The following is a 21,638-nucleotide window of genomic DNA, read 5'->3' as shown; positions in this document are numbered from 1 at the left end:
CCTTCCGAAGTTGTGGGTGCTCCATCACTGGAGGTCTTTAAGAAGAGAACAATTAAAAAGTGCTTAGAAATTCTGGTCCCCGTTGTTGCAATTCGAAGGCTACCTTTACATGCAAGCCTAAATCGGATGCGTTCGTGGAGATGAGAAAGACCAGGAGTAAAATGTTAAAAACCAGATCCGAAGCAGCCGATTTGAAAATGAAAATCACTGAACAAGCCTGTTACATATACATAGATATATATATATAAATATTTATTTCTGTTAAACAAAAATATTCTCTTCGGTCTTGTGAAAGTTTTTCAGTCAGCGTCTCTTGACCCAACCCTGATTCACACCCAGCAACTGAGGAAACAGCATTACTCCCCCCCCCCACCTCTTCTGCAACACATGTTAGAACAAAAGAAGATTTTTGTATAACTTAAAAACAGGGGTCTCCAAACTTAGCAACTTTAAGACTTGTGGACTTCAATTCCCAGAATTCCTCAGCTTGACCACGCTGGCTGAGGAATTCTGGGAGGACAATTCTTTAAAAAGTTGCTAAGTTTGGAGGCTCCTGACCCAAAGGAAGGTTCTGCTCAACACAGTTTCCTCCCCCACCCCCAAGCCCCAAAAATGTCTGGTATGGCATTCGGGAGAAGTTTCCATAAATCTGCAGGAGCAGGTAAATTAGCAATTCCTTGAGAAGAAAGTAGGCTTGATATCGGGATCCTGTAACCCACTGTTCAAGAAGGCAGAGTTTCTTTTGGAAAAACTCAGGTGCTTCTTTCTGTACCCTGTTGTCTGAAAATGCCCAGTTCTGCACCATCTCTGTAGGCTGGCATGGAAGGTGCCTGTCTCAAAGACCCACTTCCATCCACTTCTTCGATTCCGGAGGAGAAAACGGAGCTATTCATCACTTGGACTCTTCTCTTTTGTCATTTCTTTCCTTGTTCCGCAATAACTTGAGAATGTGTTTTTCAATCACTTGCTGGACTGGAAAGCAAAGAATTTTTTACTGTTGGGAAAAGTAGTCATCACTTTTGGCAGTGATTTGTTTTCAAAAGCTTGTTTCAGCTTAATTTCTGAACGTCTCCTTACCAGACTAGGTTACATCATCAGCAAGTACGTTTTTGTCCTATTCTCCTTAGCCATTCGAATGGCCAATCAACAAGAGAACCAATCAACTGCTCAGAATTTAAATATAACTCCAAACAACCAACCAATCACACAAACAACTCAAAACAAACAACCAATCACACAACCACACTGGCACACAAGACATTCATAAACTAAGAAGAATAGTACAAGAAAATCTGGCTGATTATGTTACCTAGTTATTTTGCATTAAAACTGCCCCTTTTCTTGCTCCAATCCTGACAGGTTCCTTAAATTGATTTGATCAGGTGTGTTGTATGAGCCTAACTTCTTTTTTTTCCTAGCTCCTAAAATCCAAAAGAGCTGAACATCCAGCCTCTCCTATATTCCTATTTTGTTAATTATTTCGATTCTAGTTGACTTTTCTCCTCAAAAGCATTATATACTTGCCTGTATTCATTATCACAACAATCCTGCAAGATAACAAGAGGCTATAATTCTGCCAAGCAAAGTCAGCTTGTAATGGAGACTTCGCTGATTTCCTGGCTGTGATAAACAAGGCCAAAGATCGTTATCTAGACATACGTTGATCATATTTTAGAGTTTGTTTCATATTTTGTATTTTTTATCTTTTGTGTTTTTATCAAAATGGGATGTGAATGTGCTACAAGGTAATAAGTCTGCCAAGAAAAAACTGTGGCTTGGTTTGCCTGTCTGGGAAGTTGGGTGTTGTGACTCGGACAGTGAGGAGGTTGTGGAGGAACACAGGCCAGTCCTGGAGTCTGGGGAAGGCTCTGATGAGTGCTCTGCATTGGAGGCAGAAATGGGGCCAAGGCCATCCGACAGTTATCAGCTGCCTTCAGAGTCGGAGATCAGTGGGGCAAAAAAACAGTTGGAGTCTGTTCCTGATGTGCGCTTGCACAGAGCTGCCAGAAGAAGGGAACAATTAAGGAACAAGGGTTGACTCAGGAGTAAAAGCTCAGATGGACGGTGAATGGCCATAGAGAATAAAAGAGGAGCGAAAGGGGAGTGGTGTTTCCAGGAGACAATCAGTTCAATTCATTAGGTGAAGATCTGTTCCTGACTTCTTGCTAAGTAATTTCTGCTACAGTGTGGCGTTTGGAAGATATCGGCCTGGTAACTCTCCAAGCCCGATAAAGGTATGTAGTTGTGAAATCTCATGAAAGACTGTTTGCCGGGACTTTGCTGGAGAGGAATTCCCTTTAATCTAAATAAAAGGGATTTTTATCAGGCCGAGGAGTTTGCTTCATGGTCTAGGCCTAGTTCAGAACAGTGGGGCTACTATGAAATAATTCCCCCCTCTCAAACTTACCCTTTTTATGACCCAAAGCCACCGCGAGGTCCATTGGAGTATAGCCAGAATCTGCTTCGGTGGTAAGGTCTGCGCCGCGGGCTGAAAACACAGAGCAAAAATTGGATGGGTTATGAGTCCCCACGTCATCATAACAAGCTAAAACTCAGAAATAATTACAATGAATGATCATATACGAGTGGGAGATTTTTCCTCATCCACCCTACAGCCCCGATCTTGCACCAAGCGAAAGCATTCAGGACTTCTCGAGTGCTGTAGTTCGGCCATTTTTATACTTAATGCGCCATTGGTGCACTCCACCTTCAGTGATGATGTTGTCCGCGTACACTTCACACAGTTGCCGAAAAATTTCAATCGGTTTATGTTTTTTTGCCAACAGAAACCTTATCACTGATCGTACCTCACAACTCTCGGGATTTTCAATTGCAGCACACATTTCAAACGTTTGCTGTGAAATAACAGGCAATGATACGAACCTCCCACTAGCACGACTAGATGCAGACTGAGCGGCGGACGCACAGACCAAAGATGGCCGCACTAGCTCCGCCACTTCTTGCTACAGACGAAACCATAATCTATTTTGTGGATAGCCCTCATAGATTGTGGACTTCCCTGCAGCCAAAGTTTGGGAAGGATTTTGTGGCAACTTAAAAGACTAGGAAAAACATTGTAGCTGAGGCTTAAAAGGACTGAAATCTGCTTCCATTAACCCAGGAAAGGGTAACTTGCAGGTTCCCAAATACAGGTAGTGCTCAACTTAACGACCACAATTTAGCCCAAAATTTCTGTTGCTAAGCAAGACATCGGTTAAGTGACTTTTGTCCATTTTACCATTTTTCTTGCCACAGTCCAGTGAATCACTGCAGTTATCAAGTGAACCTAGCTTCCCCATTGACTTTTCTTGTCAGAAGGTTACAAATGGTGACCTGGGACACGGCAACAGTCATAAATATAAGTCAGTTGCCAAGTGTCCAAATTTTGATCACATGACCATGGGGGATGCTGCAACAGTTGTAAGCAGGAAAAACAGTTGTAAGTCACTTTTTTCAATGCTGTAACTTCAAACGATCACTAAATGAACTGTTGTAAGTTGAGGACTATCTGTATTATTATTATAGTTGGTTGCACAATCAGCCAGATGTTTAGCCTGGATTTGGCATTTTAGTTCGCTTGAGTCCTTCCTAGGAATCTGGGCTAGACAGGTGTTCTTTGATGGTGTTAAAGGCATCGTCACAGGATAGAAGCTATTCCAAGCTGCCTTTTGCAATTGACTCATGATGATTTTGTCAATGCCAATGATGTTCAAGGGATGCTCCAGATCTTTTTGGGATTGCACCCAAGGGACCTATTACTATTGTTATCTCCTGGAATTCCTCCTGACTGGGTCATAAAATTTTGATGGAGCCAATTGCCCCAAACTGATACTCCGGTGTTCTGCCATCTTTGGATGGAATCACAGTCAATGTTTTATAATCTGTAGTGTACATGAAAAACAAAATGCTTAAACCTGGGAATAATTTAAAAGCTACCAAAAGGTTGCCTTCCCCCTCCTCCCCCATTGGAAAAAAGTATTCTGGCATGGAGGGTTTAGAAGATCAAGCATAGCAGGTATGTTTGACTTACCTAACAAGGCCTCAACGCATTTCACGTGATTACCCCGTACAGCGTAAAGCAGTGGAGTCCCACCATTCTGTAAAGATGGTTGATAAGGTTAAGCCACAGTTGTCCAGATTATTTTTATTTGGAGGGGGAGTGGTTGTGAGAAGATTGGTGCTACTTTTGGCTAGGGAAATTTCTACCTCACCAATCCTTACCCTGGGCCACATTTCAATGCAGTTGAGGGGGCCAATATTCAAAATATCTAATCATGGAACTTTTAATCATGTTGGCTAGGGAAATTGAGAGATTTAGAATTATTAGGGTTAAGAGAACTCCCCTCTTAGCCACGGTAATTTCTCTCCCACCCCCCAGTCCATCATCTCATCTCCAAAACTATAAAGACGGTGTTTCTCAACCTTGGGGATTTTAAGATGAGTGGACTTGAATCCCCAGAATTCTCCAGCCAGTCATTCTGAGAAATTGAAGTCCATGCATCAAGTTCCCAGAGCTGAGAAACGTGTCTAAGAATCATAGCTCTCCTTTCTAAATGCCTTTTGATCAAGAGGGCACCTGCACTTAGATTCTTTCACCTGGTTTGCTCCACAGGGGTTGGAACAGGTCCCATAATCCCCATGGCCTAATGGGACAATGGGACTTGGAGTCCAGCCTCTACAGAAGATAATAGGGCTCAACAAGGCAAGATTCAAATTTTAAAGTTAGGTTGTACTGTAATTCAAATCCCCTTTCAGCCACACCTCTGATCTCAATTATAGCATCTTATTATCTTGCAGGATTGTTGTGATAATGAATAGGGCAGGTATATAATGTTTTTGGGGAGAAAAATCAACTAGAATCAAAATAATTAACAAAATAGGAATATAGGAGAGACTGAATGTTCAGCTTGTTTGGATTTTAGGAGCTAGGAAAAAAGAGGTTGGGTGATCAAGTCAATTTAAGGAACCTGTCCGGATTGGGGCGAGAAAAGGGGCAGTTTTAATCCAAAATAACATCACGGCAATTCTGAGTTAAATTACAAGTCCCCGTAAATTATGTTATGCTGACCCCAAACACATTCCAACTCTGGGACGGTATCCAAAACTGTTGTCCAGTTAATCTTCCAAGAGAAAAGAGACAAAGAGGCAGAAATTTAGACAACCCACATCCTATCTCCCATCTCCCCATTTTAGAGAAGGTTGCTGAAAAGATGGCGGACTTGCAATCACAAAGAACTGAAGAGGAAGCAGATAACCTCTCAACGTTCTTCCATCCAGGTCCGAACCTGGAGAAGGGTACCAAAGCCACTAATGGCTTTTGTGGATGATTCGTGGTTGGATCAAGCAGAGCTGGCCCTACAGATGTCTCCATGGCTTTTGACCCATCAATCATTCTATCTTACTGGATCACTTCAGCTCTCCTCCCTCAGTACCACAGACAGTTACCCAATCATAGGTGTTGATGTCCACGGCCTTCTCCAACAGCAAGGTGACAATGCCTGTGTATCCTCCTGTGCTGGCGAGAGACAAGGCACTCTCTCGCTCCTTAGCGAGGATGTGGGGATCTGCACCCTACGGAGAGTAAGAAAGATTTAGAGCAAGGGCCTCCAACCTTGGCAACTTTAAGATTTGTGGACTTCAACTCCCAGAATTCCTCAGCCAGCCCAACCTTGGCAACTTTAAGACTTGTGGACTTCAACTCCCAGAATTCCTGAGCTAACATGACTGGAGGAGGAATTCTGGGAGTTGAAGTCCACAAATCTTAAAGTTGCCACGTTTGGAGACCCCTGATTTAGAGAACGCTCAAAACTGATGCCAGAAATATTGGCTTTCTAAGGCCATTGTCTCTAGGCAAGCTTTCATACCCATTCTAGCATGCTGCGGACGGTTTCAATCTCTCCAAAAGCCGAGGCCCACATCAGAGGGGTAAATCCTCGCTCATCTGGCTTGTTCAGTAGGTTCTCACCTGTAAAAGGGATGAAGTGGTCAGTGGGGCCTGACTGAAATCCATGTTTTGGAGAAAAATTTACTGAGTGGAAAATCTCCAGGCTGTATTTCTTTCTAGCACGATGCTTCTAAAAGTATGGCCCTAAAACTGTCAGGGGGTCCTCAAGGAGTGCTCAAAATCAAAATTATTTGCCAGCCTATATTATAAAAATAACAAAATATTAAAATTCCATTGATCAAACATGAGACTGTAGCAATAACAAATGCGTTGGTTTTAATTTTTAATACAGCGAATGTAACTCATACAAATAAAAATTCTTTTGGGGTCCTCCATAATTTTTAAAAGAGCTTCTCACTTCTCACTATCAGGAACCTTCTGGGTTCTGATAGAAAGTTTAAGAAACACTGCTGTAGTATAGTGTTTTGCAAACAGAGCGACTTTAAGAGGTGTGGACTTCAACTCCTAGAATTCCTCAGCCAGCATGTCTGTCTGGGGAATTCAGGGTATTGAAGTCCACAATTCTTAAAAGTTGTTCAAATTAAGCAACTTTAGAAGAATGAGCAAACTAAGACTTTCTGGCAGAAGAATGAGAAACTGAGAAATTTCATGGCTCACCTTTTCGGAGGTTTTCCTTTAACAGGTTCAGTTCACCCTGAGCTGCAAGCTGGTGAATGGACAGAGCTGGAAAATGAAAAGGGAAGACGATCAAGACAGCTTAAGGGTGGTTTAAAATGTTAATAAATTAATAAATATGAATGAGCCGTTCCACATAATGCAACTTGAGATATCTTTATAACAATCAAGCACATTTCAGATTTACTGAGGCATAGAGTTGCTAATTCAAGTAAGTTTATATATTATGTAATTTTATACGGATTTCAGTGGGTGAGTAAGGCGCTACCGTATTCTTCTGACTATAAGACACACCTAGGTTTAGAGGAGGAAAACAAGAAAAAAAAAATGTTTGCCTCTGCGTGTCCTGTTTTTTCCCTCCCTGGCATCCACAGAAGCACTCTGCAGGCCCAAAATGGGCCTGTTTTGGGCCTCCCAAATCCTCTGTGTGTCCTGTTTTTGCCCTCCCTGGCATCCAGAAATACTCTGCAGGCCAAAAAGGAGCTCATTTTTGGCCTCCCAAACCCACCACACATCCACTTTTCGACCTCCCTGATGTCGGAGAAAGCACAAACGGAACACACAGAGGGTTCAGGAGGCCAAAAACAGAGCTGTATTCCTTCTATAAGACTCACAGACATTTCCACCCACTTTTTTGGGGGGTGGGTGGGTGGGTGCATCTTATAGTCCAAAAAATACAGTAAGTGCTATATTACCTACATTACCTTGACAAACCCATTTGACCAAAATTTGACTCAAAGAACAATGAACACAAAAGCTTGATTATAAGGAAACTGTATTTTTCATCCAGTGACTTATATAGCATATATTTTATTATTAAGAGACTAAAATTGGCTCCATTTCTCTTGCAACATTCAAATTAATTCATATCAATTGATTTGGACCTAATCTCTAAATCAGACCTGATTTGAACCATGAAATGTTCAAAAGACAACAACAAATGAATTGTCCCAGCGTGATTCACCCCTATTTGAATTAGTTAATGAATTCAATGAACCAAATACTGGCAAAAGCCTAGCAGATTTTCAGAACAAGAGGGAAAAAAGACATTTTTCTTTCTTCCAAGAAACTATGTGTTTAACAGAAATAAATAAACAGTAGTGTAACAGCAAGATGAAAGCTGCAACTTAAAGTGAAAAAAAAGTTTTAGAAATCAATCTTTCATTTTTGAATGTATTTGGTTAGAGTGACTGCAGTGCACTCCTGCACTAACAAGGGGATAGGCTAGATGACCTCCAAGATCCCTGCCAAGCCTTACATTCTATGATTTTGGAGTTTCATGTTGATGAGCTGTGTTGCTTTATATATGTGTACTTGCATGGACTGTGGGCTGCCCTGAGGTTTATGAACAACTATGAATCCCTAACATTTGTAACAAATAAATACAACTTCTCCCATTCTTTCTCAGATACAATATTTAAAATAACATTTGAATGCCTTTGGCCTATTGGTCTTCCACTTCAACAGGTTTTCCCCTCTCTGTGCTTAATTTTTGACAGCTGACTGTGCTGGACTGACACAACCTAAAAAGGTTTTCCTTTTGAAAAAAACTCACTATCCAAAGTGGCCGGCAAGGCAGACACTTCATTGCCACGCTGGCGATTTGTCAGAGTGCTGGAACGCTTCAGGATCCCATCTGCATTTTGAGAAATGAAAGGAAGAGAACAATGAATCTTTAGCTCTATTGAATTCACCACCATCAGCAAGATTCCCTTGGCTCGCTGAGTTGTAGCCTTGCTTTAGAAGTCCAGTTGAGGTCCTCCAAGATAAACCCTAAGGCAGGAATATCCACAGAGTGCACACAAAAAAGTCAAAATGGCTACCACAGAGCCATGGAAGCTTTGCCTGTTTATGTGGGCAGCCATGCTACTGTGGTGGCCATCTTGCCTTTTTTGACTATGGCCCTGCTCTAAGTAACAAACAAATAGGAGAAAAAGAAGGCATTAAATTAATGCCAATCTGGTTAAGAATTAACCAAAAATTTTAAATAAAAAATTTAAATTAAAGAATTTTTCTTCCAACTCTTCCTAGTACAAGATAAACACACTCCAACCTCAACTTTTTGCTTTTTTAAATCTCTTGTATCTCACACCCCCTTTCCCCCTGTTTACTTTCCCTCCCTTAATTTCTTATTTTCTTTTCTTCTTTGTATTTTATATAAAAATAAAAATAAAAATGATTCATAGTGAAGAATTCACCATTTTTGCAGATCTGCCTTCCACTTTTTATGTACAATTTAAACTGGGCACATTTACTCCGTGGGCCGGAAAAGATTCAACAAATGAACTATTCTTTGATCTTTTGGCCGAATACAGAGCACAGAAACTTCCCATCTGGGTGACATCTGCATTTTTCCTCTTTATATTTATATATAAGGCACTGAAATGCTCTCAAGAGTTATAAAATCTTTACTGAATTATATGGGATTTATTTTTTATTATTTTTTTATTGAAAATTAAATTTTAAAAACATTTGAACATAGTGATCTTTTGACATATATCAGCAGTCTTTACATTGTTATATCAGAATATCATCAAACAATATAACATACACACACACACATATCTATATACATCTTTGCATTGTAGATCTTCATATTCATTCCGATCTTAGGAATTTTATTGTAGTATAAACTCTTTAATTTCTATTTTACATTTTTTTACTTCCTTTCATATCCCTCCAATTATAAATTTTTTCCATATTTCTTAGAATTCTGAAGTATCTCGTTCCTTTAGTTCTAACGTTAAGCTATCTAATTTTTTTTATTATTAAATGAGGTTTATTTTTCAGTGTGTACAGGATTGCAGTTTAAATTAAGGACAGTATTCCACTACTCAGCATTTTCATAATTCCTAATTTAACTTGAATACAGGTAGTCCTTGAGTTATATTCACTTAATGACCATTCAAAGTTACAACAGCACTGAAAAAAATGACTTGTGGCCATTTTTCACATTTACAACTTTTGCAGCATCCCCGCGGTCACATGATCAAAATTCAGCTGTTTGGCAACTGGCCCCTATTTATGACGGTTGCGTCTCAGGGTCACATGACCCCCTTTTGCGACCTTTTGGCAAGCAAAATCAGTGGGGAAGCCAGATTCGCTTAACAACCATGTTACTAACTTAACAACTAGTGATTCACTTAACTGTAAAATGGGGCAAAATTCACTTAACCTGTCTTGCTTAACAACAGAAATTTTGGGCTTGATTGTGGTCATAAGTCGAGGACTACCTGGATCATAAGACTGAGAAACTTCCATTTTTACTCTGAAAAAAAACAACAGATTTTTGGAAGCTGATTTCTGCTGCAGTTATCCTCTCATATCTAACCTTCCGCTCAGAATTCCCTCCATTCGGACTTGAACGTACCATTTGAATCATCCCCAGCTTCTGAATATGGAAACAACTGCAGATTTATTATCGTGTCATCGTCATCTTCATCTTTTCTGTCACTAGCTGAAACTTCAGGATCCCTCCGGCCGGTGCCTTGGATCATTTTAGAATTGCAGCGTTGTTCTTGTGTCTGCAGGTGTGTTGACACACTCTGAAAGTGAAGTGATAACACTGAATGGCATGGGCTGGCTCGGAAGCTCGGAGGGGCATACCTGGCAGGATAGAACCAGCATACCTGGTAGGATAGAACCACAATTAGTTAATGCAGTGTTTCTCAATCTTGGACACTTTAAGAGGGGTGGACTTCAACTCCCAGAATTCCCCAGTTTTCAAGGGGAATTCTGGGAGTTGAAGTCCACCCCTCTTAAAGTGGCCATGGTTGAGAAACCCTGAGCTAATGGATGAATACATAACCAGCTATGGATTAACAATGGCCAAAGTGGAAGCAGTGAAGCAATTTCAAACAGGAGCAACTTGGTTTGAAGATGCAATTCTTAACTCACCTTTCCTTTCCTGAGACTTCTTGAACCAGGTTTAGAAGGACAGACACCGAATGATCATAGCATGATCGTCTGCAATCCCAGCTTCGACAGGAAGTAACGTTAACAAACAACCCTGCAGCCCTCTCTGATGCAAAGTGAAAATAACTTTCTCTTCCCACAATGCATCTGAATCTCTGGTTGTTGTTGTTTTTTAAAAAAACATCTGCCTGGTGGGCCCTTTAAGGGATTCCCGGGACTTTACGGAATTTTATGAATGAACCGACGGAATTGGCGCCACCCACCCGAACACTCCGCCTATTATGTGCCAGAAGGGGGCGGAGCTGCTTTCCTCCCAAATGTTGAGCCTTAAAGGGACCGCTCTTTTGTTGGTTTTTAAACCCAAAGTAAAGGGCTCTCGACTCTCATCAAGCAAAAAATGAATTCTTCCCTGGCAATTTCAGGAACTCCCGATGTTCGCTTGTAAAATTTTAGATTGCGATGCAGCTATTAAAAATAAATATAAGATATCTGGGGCTGGCTTGATTTCCTTGGCTAAAGAATAGCTAAGGAAGCTAAAAACGATCCCAAAACAATGTTGGACAAAATAAGATATTGCATTTTTTTTCTCTTTTTTTTTCTTTTCCATGCCCTTCTTTTTTTTCCTTCCTTCCTTCCTCCCTCCCTCCCTCTTTCCCTTCCTTTTCTCTCTTCTCTTCCTTTGGCTTAGAAAATTCATCTAAAACTAACCCCCTAAAACCATGGGACACGTTTCAATCATTTTTTAAAAAATTGTTTAAAGAGTTAACAAATTTGAAATAAAAGTGATCGTACTGGCCCATATTTTTCTTTCAAAGCCCATTCCTTGCTTGCAAAACAGTTCCATTACTTTCTATAAGATTACATTCACAAAACATGTTCAAGAAGTTTGGCTACTATTTTTAATCCATTTTTTGAGTATGGATAATCCAATGTCAAACTAACCAAACAAGGGGTGTTTCTAATCCAACCTAAGACAGAATGAAGCCTAAATAAGTCTTCAATTTTCCATGCTCAGCACGTGCAAACACAGCATAAATGTTCTCATTTTGGGAGGCCCCAGACAAAACAACCAATTCTGTACAGTAAAACAGTGTTTCTCAGCCATAGCAACTTTAAAAATATATGGCTTTCAAGTGCAAGAATTCCTCAGCTGGCATATAAGAAATATCATAAATAAAACCACACTAAAATCGATATAGCATAAAAACAATAAATACAAAAACTGAAAACACAGGAACAGACCAAACATTTAAAAAAATAAAATCTTTAGAAGAACATTCCATGGTTTCTGGAAGACGTTCCTCTACTGAGCGCAGCGGGATTTATTTCCAGAATCCACTGACCATGGTAGAGAGACTCATTGAATACAATAGAAGCAAAAAAGAGTACATTAAGTACTTAGGGATTGGTGACATCCATTCATCTGGAAAGGGAAACGCTCTCTTATAAGCCTTGTCATCTTTTTAGGCCTGAACCCCGGCACGGGAAATCCGGGCATCCAATAAATCAACAAATCCTGACGGATGAAAGAAACGGTACATTTTCCGCAACGTTTTAATTTAAAAAAAAAAACCCAATAAGAACCTTTCTCCTCGGGCGGTGTTTCCACACAGGTACGTTTCTGACGATGCACCCAGCTTTCCGGAAGTTGCTGCTCGGCTGGAATTCCGCCCCAGCTCTGCGGTCCGCTTTTTCTCACGCCGGGTCGGGCTCTGTTCGGTATCATGGAGGAGGCTGAAATGCAGCTGAAAGTGAAAAAGGGTAACAATGACGGCTACTTCCGGGTTATGTTACACTAAAATAAGTCCGGGGAAGAATGGAGAAAAGGGTGCTTATTCTCTCTGCGACCCTCTGGGTTAAGATTTTAGGTATTAGTGGAGCAAAAGTAAAACTGGCCTGCGGGATCCATGCCATGACAATTTCTGCCAATCGGGTGGAATACCAACAGTTTTTAATTTTAATATTGAAAAAAATGGCTCCGTTTCAGTATAGATCAGGCATCTTCTCCCCAAGCTAGAAATAGGACAGGGGAGTTCTGTTGCATTGAATGAGAGCTTTCATTTTTACTGGTCTGACTCTGCGCATGCGTTCTCATCCAACCTATGCTGTGTTGCAGCTGGCTAAGGCGTGGATAGGAGACCACTCAGTAATTCCAGAAAAGTAGGCTGACCTGAGAGTGGAGAATGGCAATAGCAAGCTAACTGTTGTGTTGTTGCCAAGAAGCTGTTGTGGCCAAGAAGGAAAGAAACAAGTAGAGCTAAGGAGAAATTTCCTGATGGTGAAAGCAGTCAACCAATGGAATAACTTCAGAAGTTGTGGGGTGCTCCATCACTGGAGGCTTTCAAAGAGATTAGACAACCGTGTGTGAAATGCTATAGGGTGTCCTGCTTGAGCAGAGGGTTGGACTAGAAGCCTCTGAGGTCCCTTCCCACTGTATTATTCTGTGTCCTAAGTTCCCAGCAGTTGAGCTTGACCTAAACCTTTTGTTTTAAGACTGAAGATGCAGCTTGAAAGACTGCATGTTTCTCCAGAAATAAAATCATCTAGAATGAGCCGGATTTACTCCTCCAATTAGTATTTTAACCTTTGAAAAGAGCATGCTGGAAACTCGGTTCTCAACTGTTCAGTTGTAGTCTCTGCGCCTAACTTCCTCACTGGTTCACTGTGAGCATAAAGGGATTGGGCCACATTAATTTGACCTAAGCTTAAAGATACATTTTAATCATAATAGTATTGAGAATTCTAGCTAAATTTGGGTTGGTGACTGGGTGAGTTTGGGCCATTTATTCTCTGTCAGCCCAACCTTCCTCACAAGGTTGTTGTGGGAAAAATAGGAGGCAGGAGCATTAGCTGTGTTTCCCGCCTTCCATTATTTATTTTTAAAAAGCAGATAAAAATACAATTTTAAATATGTTTGTCACTTTAAATTATATATAAAAATCAGGATATAAATGTAATAATGATACAGCTTATATGCTGTAATGATACCTCTAAGACCATCAAACATCCACATCTGCCTATCCCAGGTCCTTGGGAAGGACTCAATAGGGTAACAAAAATGCCAAATCCAGTCTGAATATCTGCCTGACTGTGCAACAAACCATAAAAACTGAAGTAGGAAAGAGTCACATTCATCATCAGCCTCCTGAATTCTTAGTCTGTTTTCCAGTTTCATTTCTCTCCTTTTGCACCAATGTTCATCTATCATTTTGAAGCAGTTGTCTTTTTTTAGACTGCCAACTACCTTAACTTTTTTCCTGGTTAGTTTTTATACTTTGGAATTTTCTCAAAGCCTAAACATCCCTTTCTTGTATTGGTGGCTTGAAGTTATGACATGTATTATTTGAACCCTTATTTTTTCTCCTGGTGTGGAAGCAAAGCTCTGAGGAAAAAATATCCTTTCTTTTCTTCTTATAGTGACTGACAAGTTTACAGAAAGCATGTATGTCCTGGCCAATGAACCTTCTGTTGCATTGTATCGACTTCAAGAACATGTCAGGCGCTCTCTCCCAGAACTGGCTGAGCACAAAGTAAGCTGTGATCTGAACTGTAAATGAGAATGGATGTAGTATCATTCCTAGAAATAGTCTATAATAAACCTAATTCTGCTACAGACAGAACTTAGGAGCTCAGATGTTTAATAATTTGTAATTCCTCACAGCCAGAAAAGTAGTATATTGGGAAAAGGGAAATTGGACACTTTTTCCATGATACGTTAGTTTTCAGTGTGCAAAGTATCAGGCTAATGTAGAGGCAACTATGAGGAGTATGCTTATGCATATCTGCTAATTGAAGTCTCCAGAGCATTTTCTGTAATGGAGGATTACTGGTCTTTAAGTCCTGAGTATATCTATCTGGGCTTTTATCAGTTTGTGTTTGTTACATTGCTAGGAAGAATGTGGTAAAGTGCCCCTATGAGAGAGGGAACACTACCATCTTCTTTGAAAGAGTCAGTAATTAGGGTACTCCTGAAAAATAGATTACACCAGATTGAGAAGCAACAGGTCACCATGGGCTGCATATTGGAGGTAGTGACCCTTTGAGACCTGCATGCAATAAAATTTCATTTTAATGTATGCCAATTAATATATATTCAAAGTGACAATAAAGTTATTCTAAGTTCTAAGTTCATCCTTTCACACCCTATTGGTTAAGTAGTTATGGATCACTTCAGAATTGTTTGGGATGCAACTGTATATATCGACTCCATCCAGTTTCAATATCTACGAATATACACAAAATATACATCCAACACTGACTGTGACGCTTTGCCAAGTATAATACACAAGAGATGGATTGTACTGTAATATGTTATTACACATCTGAATGGGGTGTTGAGATTTCACATCTTCGTAGATATTGTACTCTCAAATTGCAAATGGAGATGTGGGTACTCTGTTTTTCTTATCTTCATTTTTAAGTGCTTTGGTTTTATTGTATTGCGAACAGTTGCTGGGGTGCATCCACAGTTTCATTGTATTTGTACAATGACAATAAAGTGCTGCTTCTTTATCGTCCAGTTTCAAGACCTCCTTTGGGAGAAACTCAAAAATTACTTACCTTAAGAAGCTGCATTTTGGGAAGGGAATAATTTCCTTCTGGATAATTATATTAGAGAAAGCTATATCTTCACTACTTCTCTTTGCCCTCTTGGTTGCCCTTTGCTCTCTTTTGAATATGTCCTTGTTACTTAACTGCATTGTTAATTCTCTTATTCAGCATTAACTAAACAGTGATGGGAAGAAATTACAGGTAGTCCTCAACTTGCAACAGTTTACTTAATGACCATTCAGAGTTACAACAGCAATAAAGTGACCTATGACCATTGTTCACACTTACAACTGTAGCAGCATCTCCATGGTCACGTGATCAAAATTCAGATGCTTGGCACCTGATTCATACTTAGGGTGGTTGCAGCATCCTGGGTCATGTGATCATCTTTTCTGACCTTCTGACAAGCAAAGTCAATGGGGAAGCCAGATTCACTTAACAACCATGGGTTACTTAGTTATCAGCTGCAGTGACTCACTTAATAACTGTGGCAAGTAGGGTCGTAAAATAAGGCAAAATTCACTTCACAAATGTCTCCCTTAGCAACAGAAATGTCGGGCTCAATTGTTGTTATAAGTCAAGGACTTAGCTGTATTCTTCCATCCTTCAAAGCAACGAGAAAAGGGTTGTGTGAACTAATGTGGAAAACGGATGGCACGTAAATAGAACATGAGAAAAGGTGACTCTTTTTTTTTTAAAAAAAGTGAATCCCTTGCTTGACCAAAGCCATCATATCTGCTCTTCTTCCATGCTTTGCATAATGTGGTTGACTTGAAAAGAGTATACAGGTAGTTCTCAACAACCATAATTGGGACCAGGATTTCTGAGGCTAAACAAGGTGGTTTTTAAGTGAGTCGCACCTGATTTTATGACCTTTTCCCCATGGTTGTTAAGCAAATCAATCCGGCTTCCCCCACCAGGGTAAATATATACTGGTTGCCAAGCGCTTGAATTTTAATCATGTCATCTTGGAGATGCTCTGAAGGTTGTAAGTGCAAGAACTGGTCATAAATCACCCCGTTGTAATTTTGAATGCTCTCTAAACAAATAGTTGTAAATCAAAGTTTACTTGTAGTGTGACAAATATGTACATATTCTATAAAAGTCAAAAGCTTAAGAGAAAAATGATCAGAAGTAAATCCCTTTTTTTTTCATTTTGCATGTCTGCACAGGACACAAAGGGTAACAGAAAGTGCAGGAAATCTCCTCCCTCTTCCAGATCCTGCCCTTATTCTTTTTCTCTCCCTTCCTGCTTTTGAAAAAGAAAAATTTTAAAGTCCAGAAATCTTTATTATCCCTTTGGCATTTTGTTTTATTTTCAGCTTAATTGCCTATTGATGTCAAAGCGGATTTTTCCGATTTCTTATTTAAGTCTCTTAGCTGTCAGTATAGGGAAGGAGCGAGAAGAAAAAAAAAAGCCAAACCTTTCCCTTTTCACTTGCCTTCGCTGCTTCCAGCTCTTCTTTGGGAGCGATGTTATTTTTTGTAAGTTTAAATTCCAGGGTACCTTAGTTGTTGCTTTTACAATTTAACCTGGTCAGCCAAAACTTTCACTTCTTATCTTCCTCCTGCACGTTCTTTTCTGGTCGAGTTCTCCATTGTGGTGGCCATTTCTGACCACCGCTGCAACCGCCTTCGGGAAAGGGAGTAATGGCCAGCTGAGGAGGAGAGATGCGGCTCTCCTCACCCTGCTGGCAGTCTCCCCCCTCTTCACCACCTCTACGGGGTGGCTTAGCCCTGAAACCAGCCAGCTCGGGGCACTCCAGCAGCGAGCCCAGACAGAAGCCACGCACGATCGCAGATTTCTGTCTGTCGCCGAAGCCCTTCAAACCGGAAGTGCCTGGAATTAAAAAGAATCTACAGTAAAACTTCAACAAGACTTCTAAAAGATACATTTTAACTGAAACTTTGCAACTAAATAGTAACCCCAGGAAGAGAAAGTGAAAAAAAAGAGCAAAAAAGAAACAGCTTGCATGTATTTGGATTATTTGGTGATCTTTGGATTCTTGGTTATTATATTTGAATGACTAAAATCAATCGGGTGGTTGTTTAAAAATTTATACAATGGCACCACTTCTGGATGAATTGAAAATGGAACTTAAAAAGTACAAAGAAGATGCACAAGAAGGGAAGGGTTCTTTTGGCTTCGTTTTTCAATTCTTAGAAATGGAGATTTGGAACTATGAGAAACAACAAGAAACGACTGCAAAACAAGAAGACTGGGACAAAGAAGAAGCCATCTTTAATGAACAAGCAATTTTATGTGGGGAAGAAAAAGGAAAGGGAGGAAAGAGAATGGGGAATTTAAGACTTAAAAAAACAACCAAAGAAAAGAAAAATATTTCGAAAAATTAGTATAATACTGGAAAGCAACAGAAAAGGGGAATACAGAAGAGAGAAATAGAGGTACAGAGACAAGGGGATAAAAAGGGGAGAGAGAAGAAGAGAGGGAAGAAGGAAAGGAAAAGAAGTTACAAAGGACCAGAGCAAGATATAGAGAAACAGGACCTATTTAGAGATAATGGGTGAAAATCTAACTGAAAAAGGGATTCTGTAAAGGTACATAAGATTGTATTGTTATATTAGTAATAGAAATAACTTTAGAAAATTGGAAACAACGTATGATTAAAATGAGGGATAAAATAGTTAGTGTAATTTAGTGAAATGTTTGTGAATAAAATAAGTGAAATAAAATAAATGAGAAAATTGAATTAGGAAGGAATGGGAATATTTTAATTAGTTAATGTTTTATAAAATATAAGTGAAGAGGGGGAGGAATTAACTATGGAAAGCTTATAATTGTTCCCATAGAAGTATGATATTTAATTGAAAAGTAATGTTAAAGATGTTAAGACTTTAATGAATATTAATATTAATGATAGAATTGAATTGGAATGGAATGTTGTTTTAATTATATACATTTATATATTTTTTCTTTTTTTAAGAATACAGTGTGTAGTTTAAGAATGTACCAAGCAGAATCCGAATGGAAGTTATGTATTATATTGAATGTTACAACTTTAGGGGAAAGATATAAAGGCGTCATACTCCAATCAGTAACTACAGGAAAAAATTTGTTTAATGAGAAAAGATAATAGATAATTGCAACAGGACAGACAAAAAATATAAATACAATGATTTGAATTGAGATAATTAAAATAAAATTGAGAAAATTAAAAGAGGGGAGAAGCTATGCAGAAAATGTAAAATAGTAATAAGATATGGAATAGAATATAAAAATGAGCATGAACCTGAATTTGTGTCTGTATGAAGAAATGTAACCTGGGATTACGCTACTTTCAAAAAAGATGTTTTATTTGTATTTTTTTTCTCTTTGTGAAAACTCAAAAGTTAAAAAAAAAAGAAAGTGCAGGAAAGTTTTATAGCAATAAAGATATTATAAATAATATAGCAGACTTAGATACCACTTCACAGTACTTTACAGCCCTCTCTAAATGATTTTACAGAGCCAGCATATTGCCCCCAACAATCTGGGGCCTCTTTTGACTGATGTGGAAATGATGAAAGACTGAGTCAGCCTTGAGCCAGTCAGGATCGAACTCCTGGCAGTGAATTGGCCTGTAATACTGCATTCTAACACCAGGGCTCTTGTGCTTCTCTCTATCTGGCAAAAGATCAGCTGTCCTTTCTCTTTGCAGGCTGACATGCAGAGCTGGGAAGAGCAGAGTCAAGGAGCCATTTACACCGTGGAATATGCCTGCAGGTGACTGCCCTTAAAAACTGGTTTTTAACCATTCTAACCATTGCACCATTCTAACCATTGCACATAGGGATGTGGTGGCTCAGTGGCTAAGACGCTGAGCTGGTTGATCGGAAAGGTCGGCAGTTCAGCGGTTCGAATCCCTAGCACCGTGTAACGGAGTGAGCACCCATTCCTTGTCCCAGCTTCTGCCAACCTGGCAGTTCGAAAACAGGTTAGAAAATGCAAGTAGAAAAATAGGGACCCTTTTGGTGGGAAGGCAACAGCGTTCCATGCACCTTCGGCATTAAGTCATGCTGGCCACATGACCACAGAGACGTCTTTGGACAGTGCTGGCTCTTGAGCTTAGAAACAGAGCCAGAAATGACTAGCACGCACGTGCGGGAAAGCCTTTACCTTTACTTAACCGTTGCACCCCCTACAACAGTGGTCCCCAACCTTTTTTGTGCTGCGGCCTGGTACCAGCATCACAAAATCATCCACGGCCCGGTACCAGCATCAGCACGCATGGCAAGGCAAGCCGAGCAACCAGCCAGCCAGCCGTCCCCCGCTTCTCCCCGCCACCTTCAACTCCTCCTTTGTACCTGTGTCGATGGGCTTCGCGACGGCTTCACGACGGTCGCTCGGCTTGCCTTGCCATGCATGCTGAAAGAATCCTCGCGCCTTAGTTTTGTTCGAAGCCGCCCCGATGAAGCTAAGGCGCGAGGATTCTTTCAGCACCCAAACGCCACTTTCTACCCGGAAAAGCTCACCGGAAGCACTTTTTCATCAAAACAAGATGGCGGTGCCCAGCAAACCAGCGGCCCAGTAGAAATTGTTCCACGGACCGGTACCGGTCCGTGGACCGGTGATTGGGGACCCCTGCCCTACAAGAAATACTCTTCTCTCTGTCCCTATTCCTGGATTTCTGAGGCTGGGACACTCTTGATCCCCTCTTTCCCCAACTCTTGTACTTCTAACCAGGTGCTTTCTCTCCTCTCCAGTGCCATCAAGAATATGAAGGACAGTAGCATGTATTTCAAGAACATCGAAGGGCTCCTCAGACACGCCATTGCCGTAAAAGATCGGTTGAATTCTGCACGGAGGTAGCTCTGGAGAACCTGATCTGGGAAAACTTCATGGCCCTCCCCTCTATTTATGGATGCCAAGAGGAAGCCCCTCCACACACCAACGCAACCAAGACACATTTATATTAACCAGTCTCTCAAGTTTAATCTTTTTTTTTAACATTATTTTTAATTTAAACAAAGCATACTACAAGCAAAGAACATATGTTAGCAGTACTTAGTTTCCAACACTGCAGGCAAGATCTTTCTTGTTGTGTCATCTGGGGTGAGACGGGTAGAGGAAAGAATACATGGAATCCCATTATATCAAGTTAAACAGTTGGATGGATGTGCCAGTTCTATTTGGAAATCTCAGATTTTGGACCGAGGACGACTTCTACTTGCAAAACAAATGTTGTGCCTTCTTACTAGCTGGCTCTTCTTCTCCCAGTTCTACCCGCTCCCATCTTCTCTTCTCTTTCCCTTTTCACGGATTCCCAAGTGCTTTTCCTTCTGTTCTCACAGTCAAGGTAGATTTTTGCCATCTCCTGCAGGCAATCTTAAGATTTAAGATGACCTCTACCACCCTGCCCTACTCAGGGAAGGTTAAAAGAGACAAACCCTTGAACGCTTCCCCCTGTTTTATAACCAATCTAATTCTAATTCAGCTCCTCCCAGTTCAAGCTCAATAAAACTTAAGGCTTAGTTTTTTTCCTGTCGGATAAATACATATAATAGATTTCAGAACGGTGACGATGTTTTAACTAGGAATGCAGCCAGTCGCTTGTGCTGCAGGGACCAACCTCACCCCAAGTTGGATCCTTAGCACACAACTCTTCTCCCGCTGATTCCAGTGGGTTTCTGGTTCTGTATGAAGGGAGAGAGTTTGCCAGACCTTACTTGTGTCTCTGGTCAGAGCCCAGCTATCTCAAGGACTGCATCAATGCCTCCGCCCCGCCCTCCATCAACTTTTCAAGGTCTCCAGAGCCCCCTCTGACCTCCAAGGGATGAAAATCTCTCTCACCCTTTTGAAAGTGGGGATCACAACACAGCGAAAGCGTAGGAATCCCCGAAGTTGGATGAATGTAATTAAAAGGAAAAACCCTCCCCCAAATCTAAGGGGGGAATGTCCAAAATACTTGTGACAGCTTCCTACCCACCCCAGCTCTTATCTTTCCTCCCCACCCCTCAAAATGTATAAATGCCAACCATAGCCAAGGAACAAGTGTCCATTTAGATCAGGTGACCTCCCAGGACTTGGAATTGTGAGATCATGTTCCTTTTTCAGCAACAGCCGAAGGAATTTGAGCGAAGCGTCATTTACGTCCTCATTATTTACACCGCATACTCACTGGGGTTTTTTAGGGTTCGGGTTAAGGAAAGTTTTTTTCAAAATATTCTGCTGACGTTTTACCTTTAGGAATTTTGCAGGGTAAGTCCAAATAATGTTTTTCAGCCATTATTACGAGGCTGAATTTTCTCTCTTGCTGCACCTGAAGTGGAAAATTCTGTTGAACTTTTGACTGTCGTTTGCCTATGCCGGCCCGTGTCTCTCCTTGGACACGCCCACATTCCGTTTCTTGCTTATGTGTAATGGTTCTGACTAAATCACTAAAGGCATGTAATTCATGACTTGAGGTGAGGTTTGTGTTACAGACTTTGGCTCTCCTGAATCCTAATCGTTACAGCTTTCGGTATGGCACCAGAACGGATTCACAAAATGATCCGATGCAGGGGTGGGATTCAAAAATCCCAACAACCGGTTGTCTCTGCTTGGTTGCTGAGTGGGCATGGCCATGGTGAGCGTGGCCTACCAGAACTTCCG

General features: G+C 40.6%; 2 protein-coding genes across 8 annotated transcripts; one reads left to right on the top strand and one right to left on the bottom strand.

Moving 5' to 3' along the window:
• Positions 1-220: 220 nt before the first annotated feature.
• Positions 221-12,216, bottom strand: RFXANK (regulatory factor X associated ankyrin containing protein). Of its 7 annotated transcripts, none has more exons than XM_026699025.2 (9): positions 12,080-12,216; positions 9,951-10,125; positions 8,136-8,216; positions 6,563-6,628; positions 5,865-5,965; positions 5,446-5,571; positions 4,031-4,097; positions 2,408-2,488; positions 221-972 (listed from the first exon to the last, which is right to left on the bottom strand). In XM_026699025.2, the coding sequence occupies exons 2-9, from the start codon at positions 10,075-10,077 to the stop codon at positions 893-895; spliced, it is 729 nt and encodes a 242-aa protein (XP_026554810.1). In that variant the 5' UTR covers positions 10,078-10,125; positions 12,080-12,216; the 3' UTR covers positions 221-892. The 7 variants fall into 7 exon arrangements, with proteins under 7 accessions (XP_026554810.1, XP_026554809.1, XP_087777218.1 ...); XM_026699024.2 differs by having other exon boundaries at positions 11,894-12,118; XM_087921092.1 differs by having other exon boundaries at positions 9,951-10,209; positions 11,894-12,101.
• BORCS8 (BLOC-1 related complex subunit 8) lies at positions 12,144-21,445 on the top strand. The gene is made up of 4 exons (XM_026699027.2): positions 12,144-12,256; positions 13,913-14,025; positions 18,706-18,770; positions 19,751-21,445. Exons 1-4 carry the CDS (start codon positions 12,220-12,222, stop codon positions 19,854-19,856), a joined length of 321 nt encoding a protein of 106 aa, XP_026554812.1. The 5' UTR covers positions 12,144-12,219; the 3' UTR covers positions 19,857-21,445.
• Positions 21,446-21,638: the final 193 nt, after the last annotated feature.

Source organism: Pseudonaja textilis, chromosome 1 (assembly GCF_049901715.1).
Source record: "Pseudonaja textilis isolate UNSWEBS1 chromosome 1, rPseTex1.2, whole genome shotgun sequence".
NCBI lineage: Eukaryota > Metazoa > Chordata > Lepidosauria > Squamata > Elapidae > Pseudonaja > Pseudonaja textilis.
Note: the sequence above shows the minus strand (reverse complement) of the source record. Positions and strands in the feature narration are given on the sequence as shown.

Excerpts from the sequence above, each read along its gene's own strand:
- RFXANK (XM_087921070.1), bottom strand. The coding sequence starts at position 11,910 with ATGTCACCAATCCCTAAGTACTTAATGTACTCTTTTTTGCTTCTATTG. Across the intron at positions 4,098-5,445 it reads ACATCAACACCTATGATTGG|AATGGTGGGACTCCACTGCT; the intron begins GTAACTGTCTGT and ends CCATCTTTACAG. Across the intron at positions 2,489-4,030 it reads ATGCGTTGAGGCCTTGTTAG|CCCGCGGCGCAGACCTTACC; the intron begins GTAAGTCAAACA and ends CTGTGTTTTCAG.
- BORCS8 (XM_026699027.2), top strand. The coding sequence starts at position 12,220 with ATGGAGGAGGCTGAAATGCAGCTGAAAGTGAAAAAGG. Across the intron at positions 12,257-13,912 it reads GCAGCTGAAAGTGAAAAAGG|TGACTGACAAGTTTACAGAA; the intron begins GTAACAATGACG and ends TTCTTCTTATAG. Across the intron at positions 14,026-18,705 it reads CAGAACTGGCTGAGCACAAA|GCTGACATGCAGAGCTGGGA; the intron begins GTAAGCTGTGAT and ends TTCTCTTTGCAG.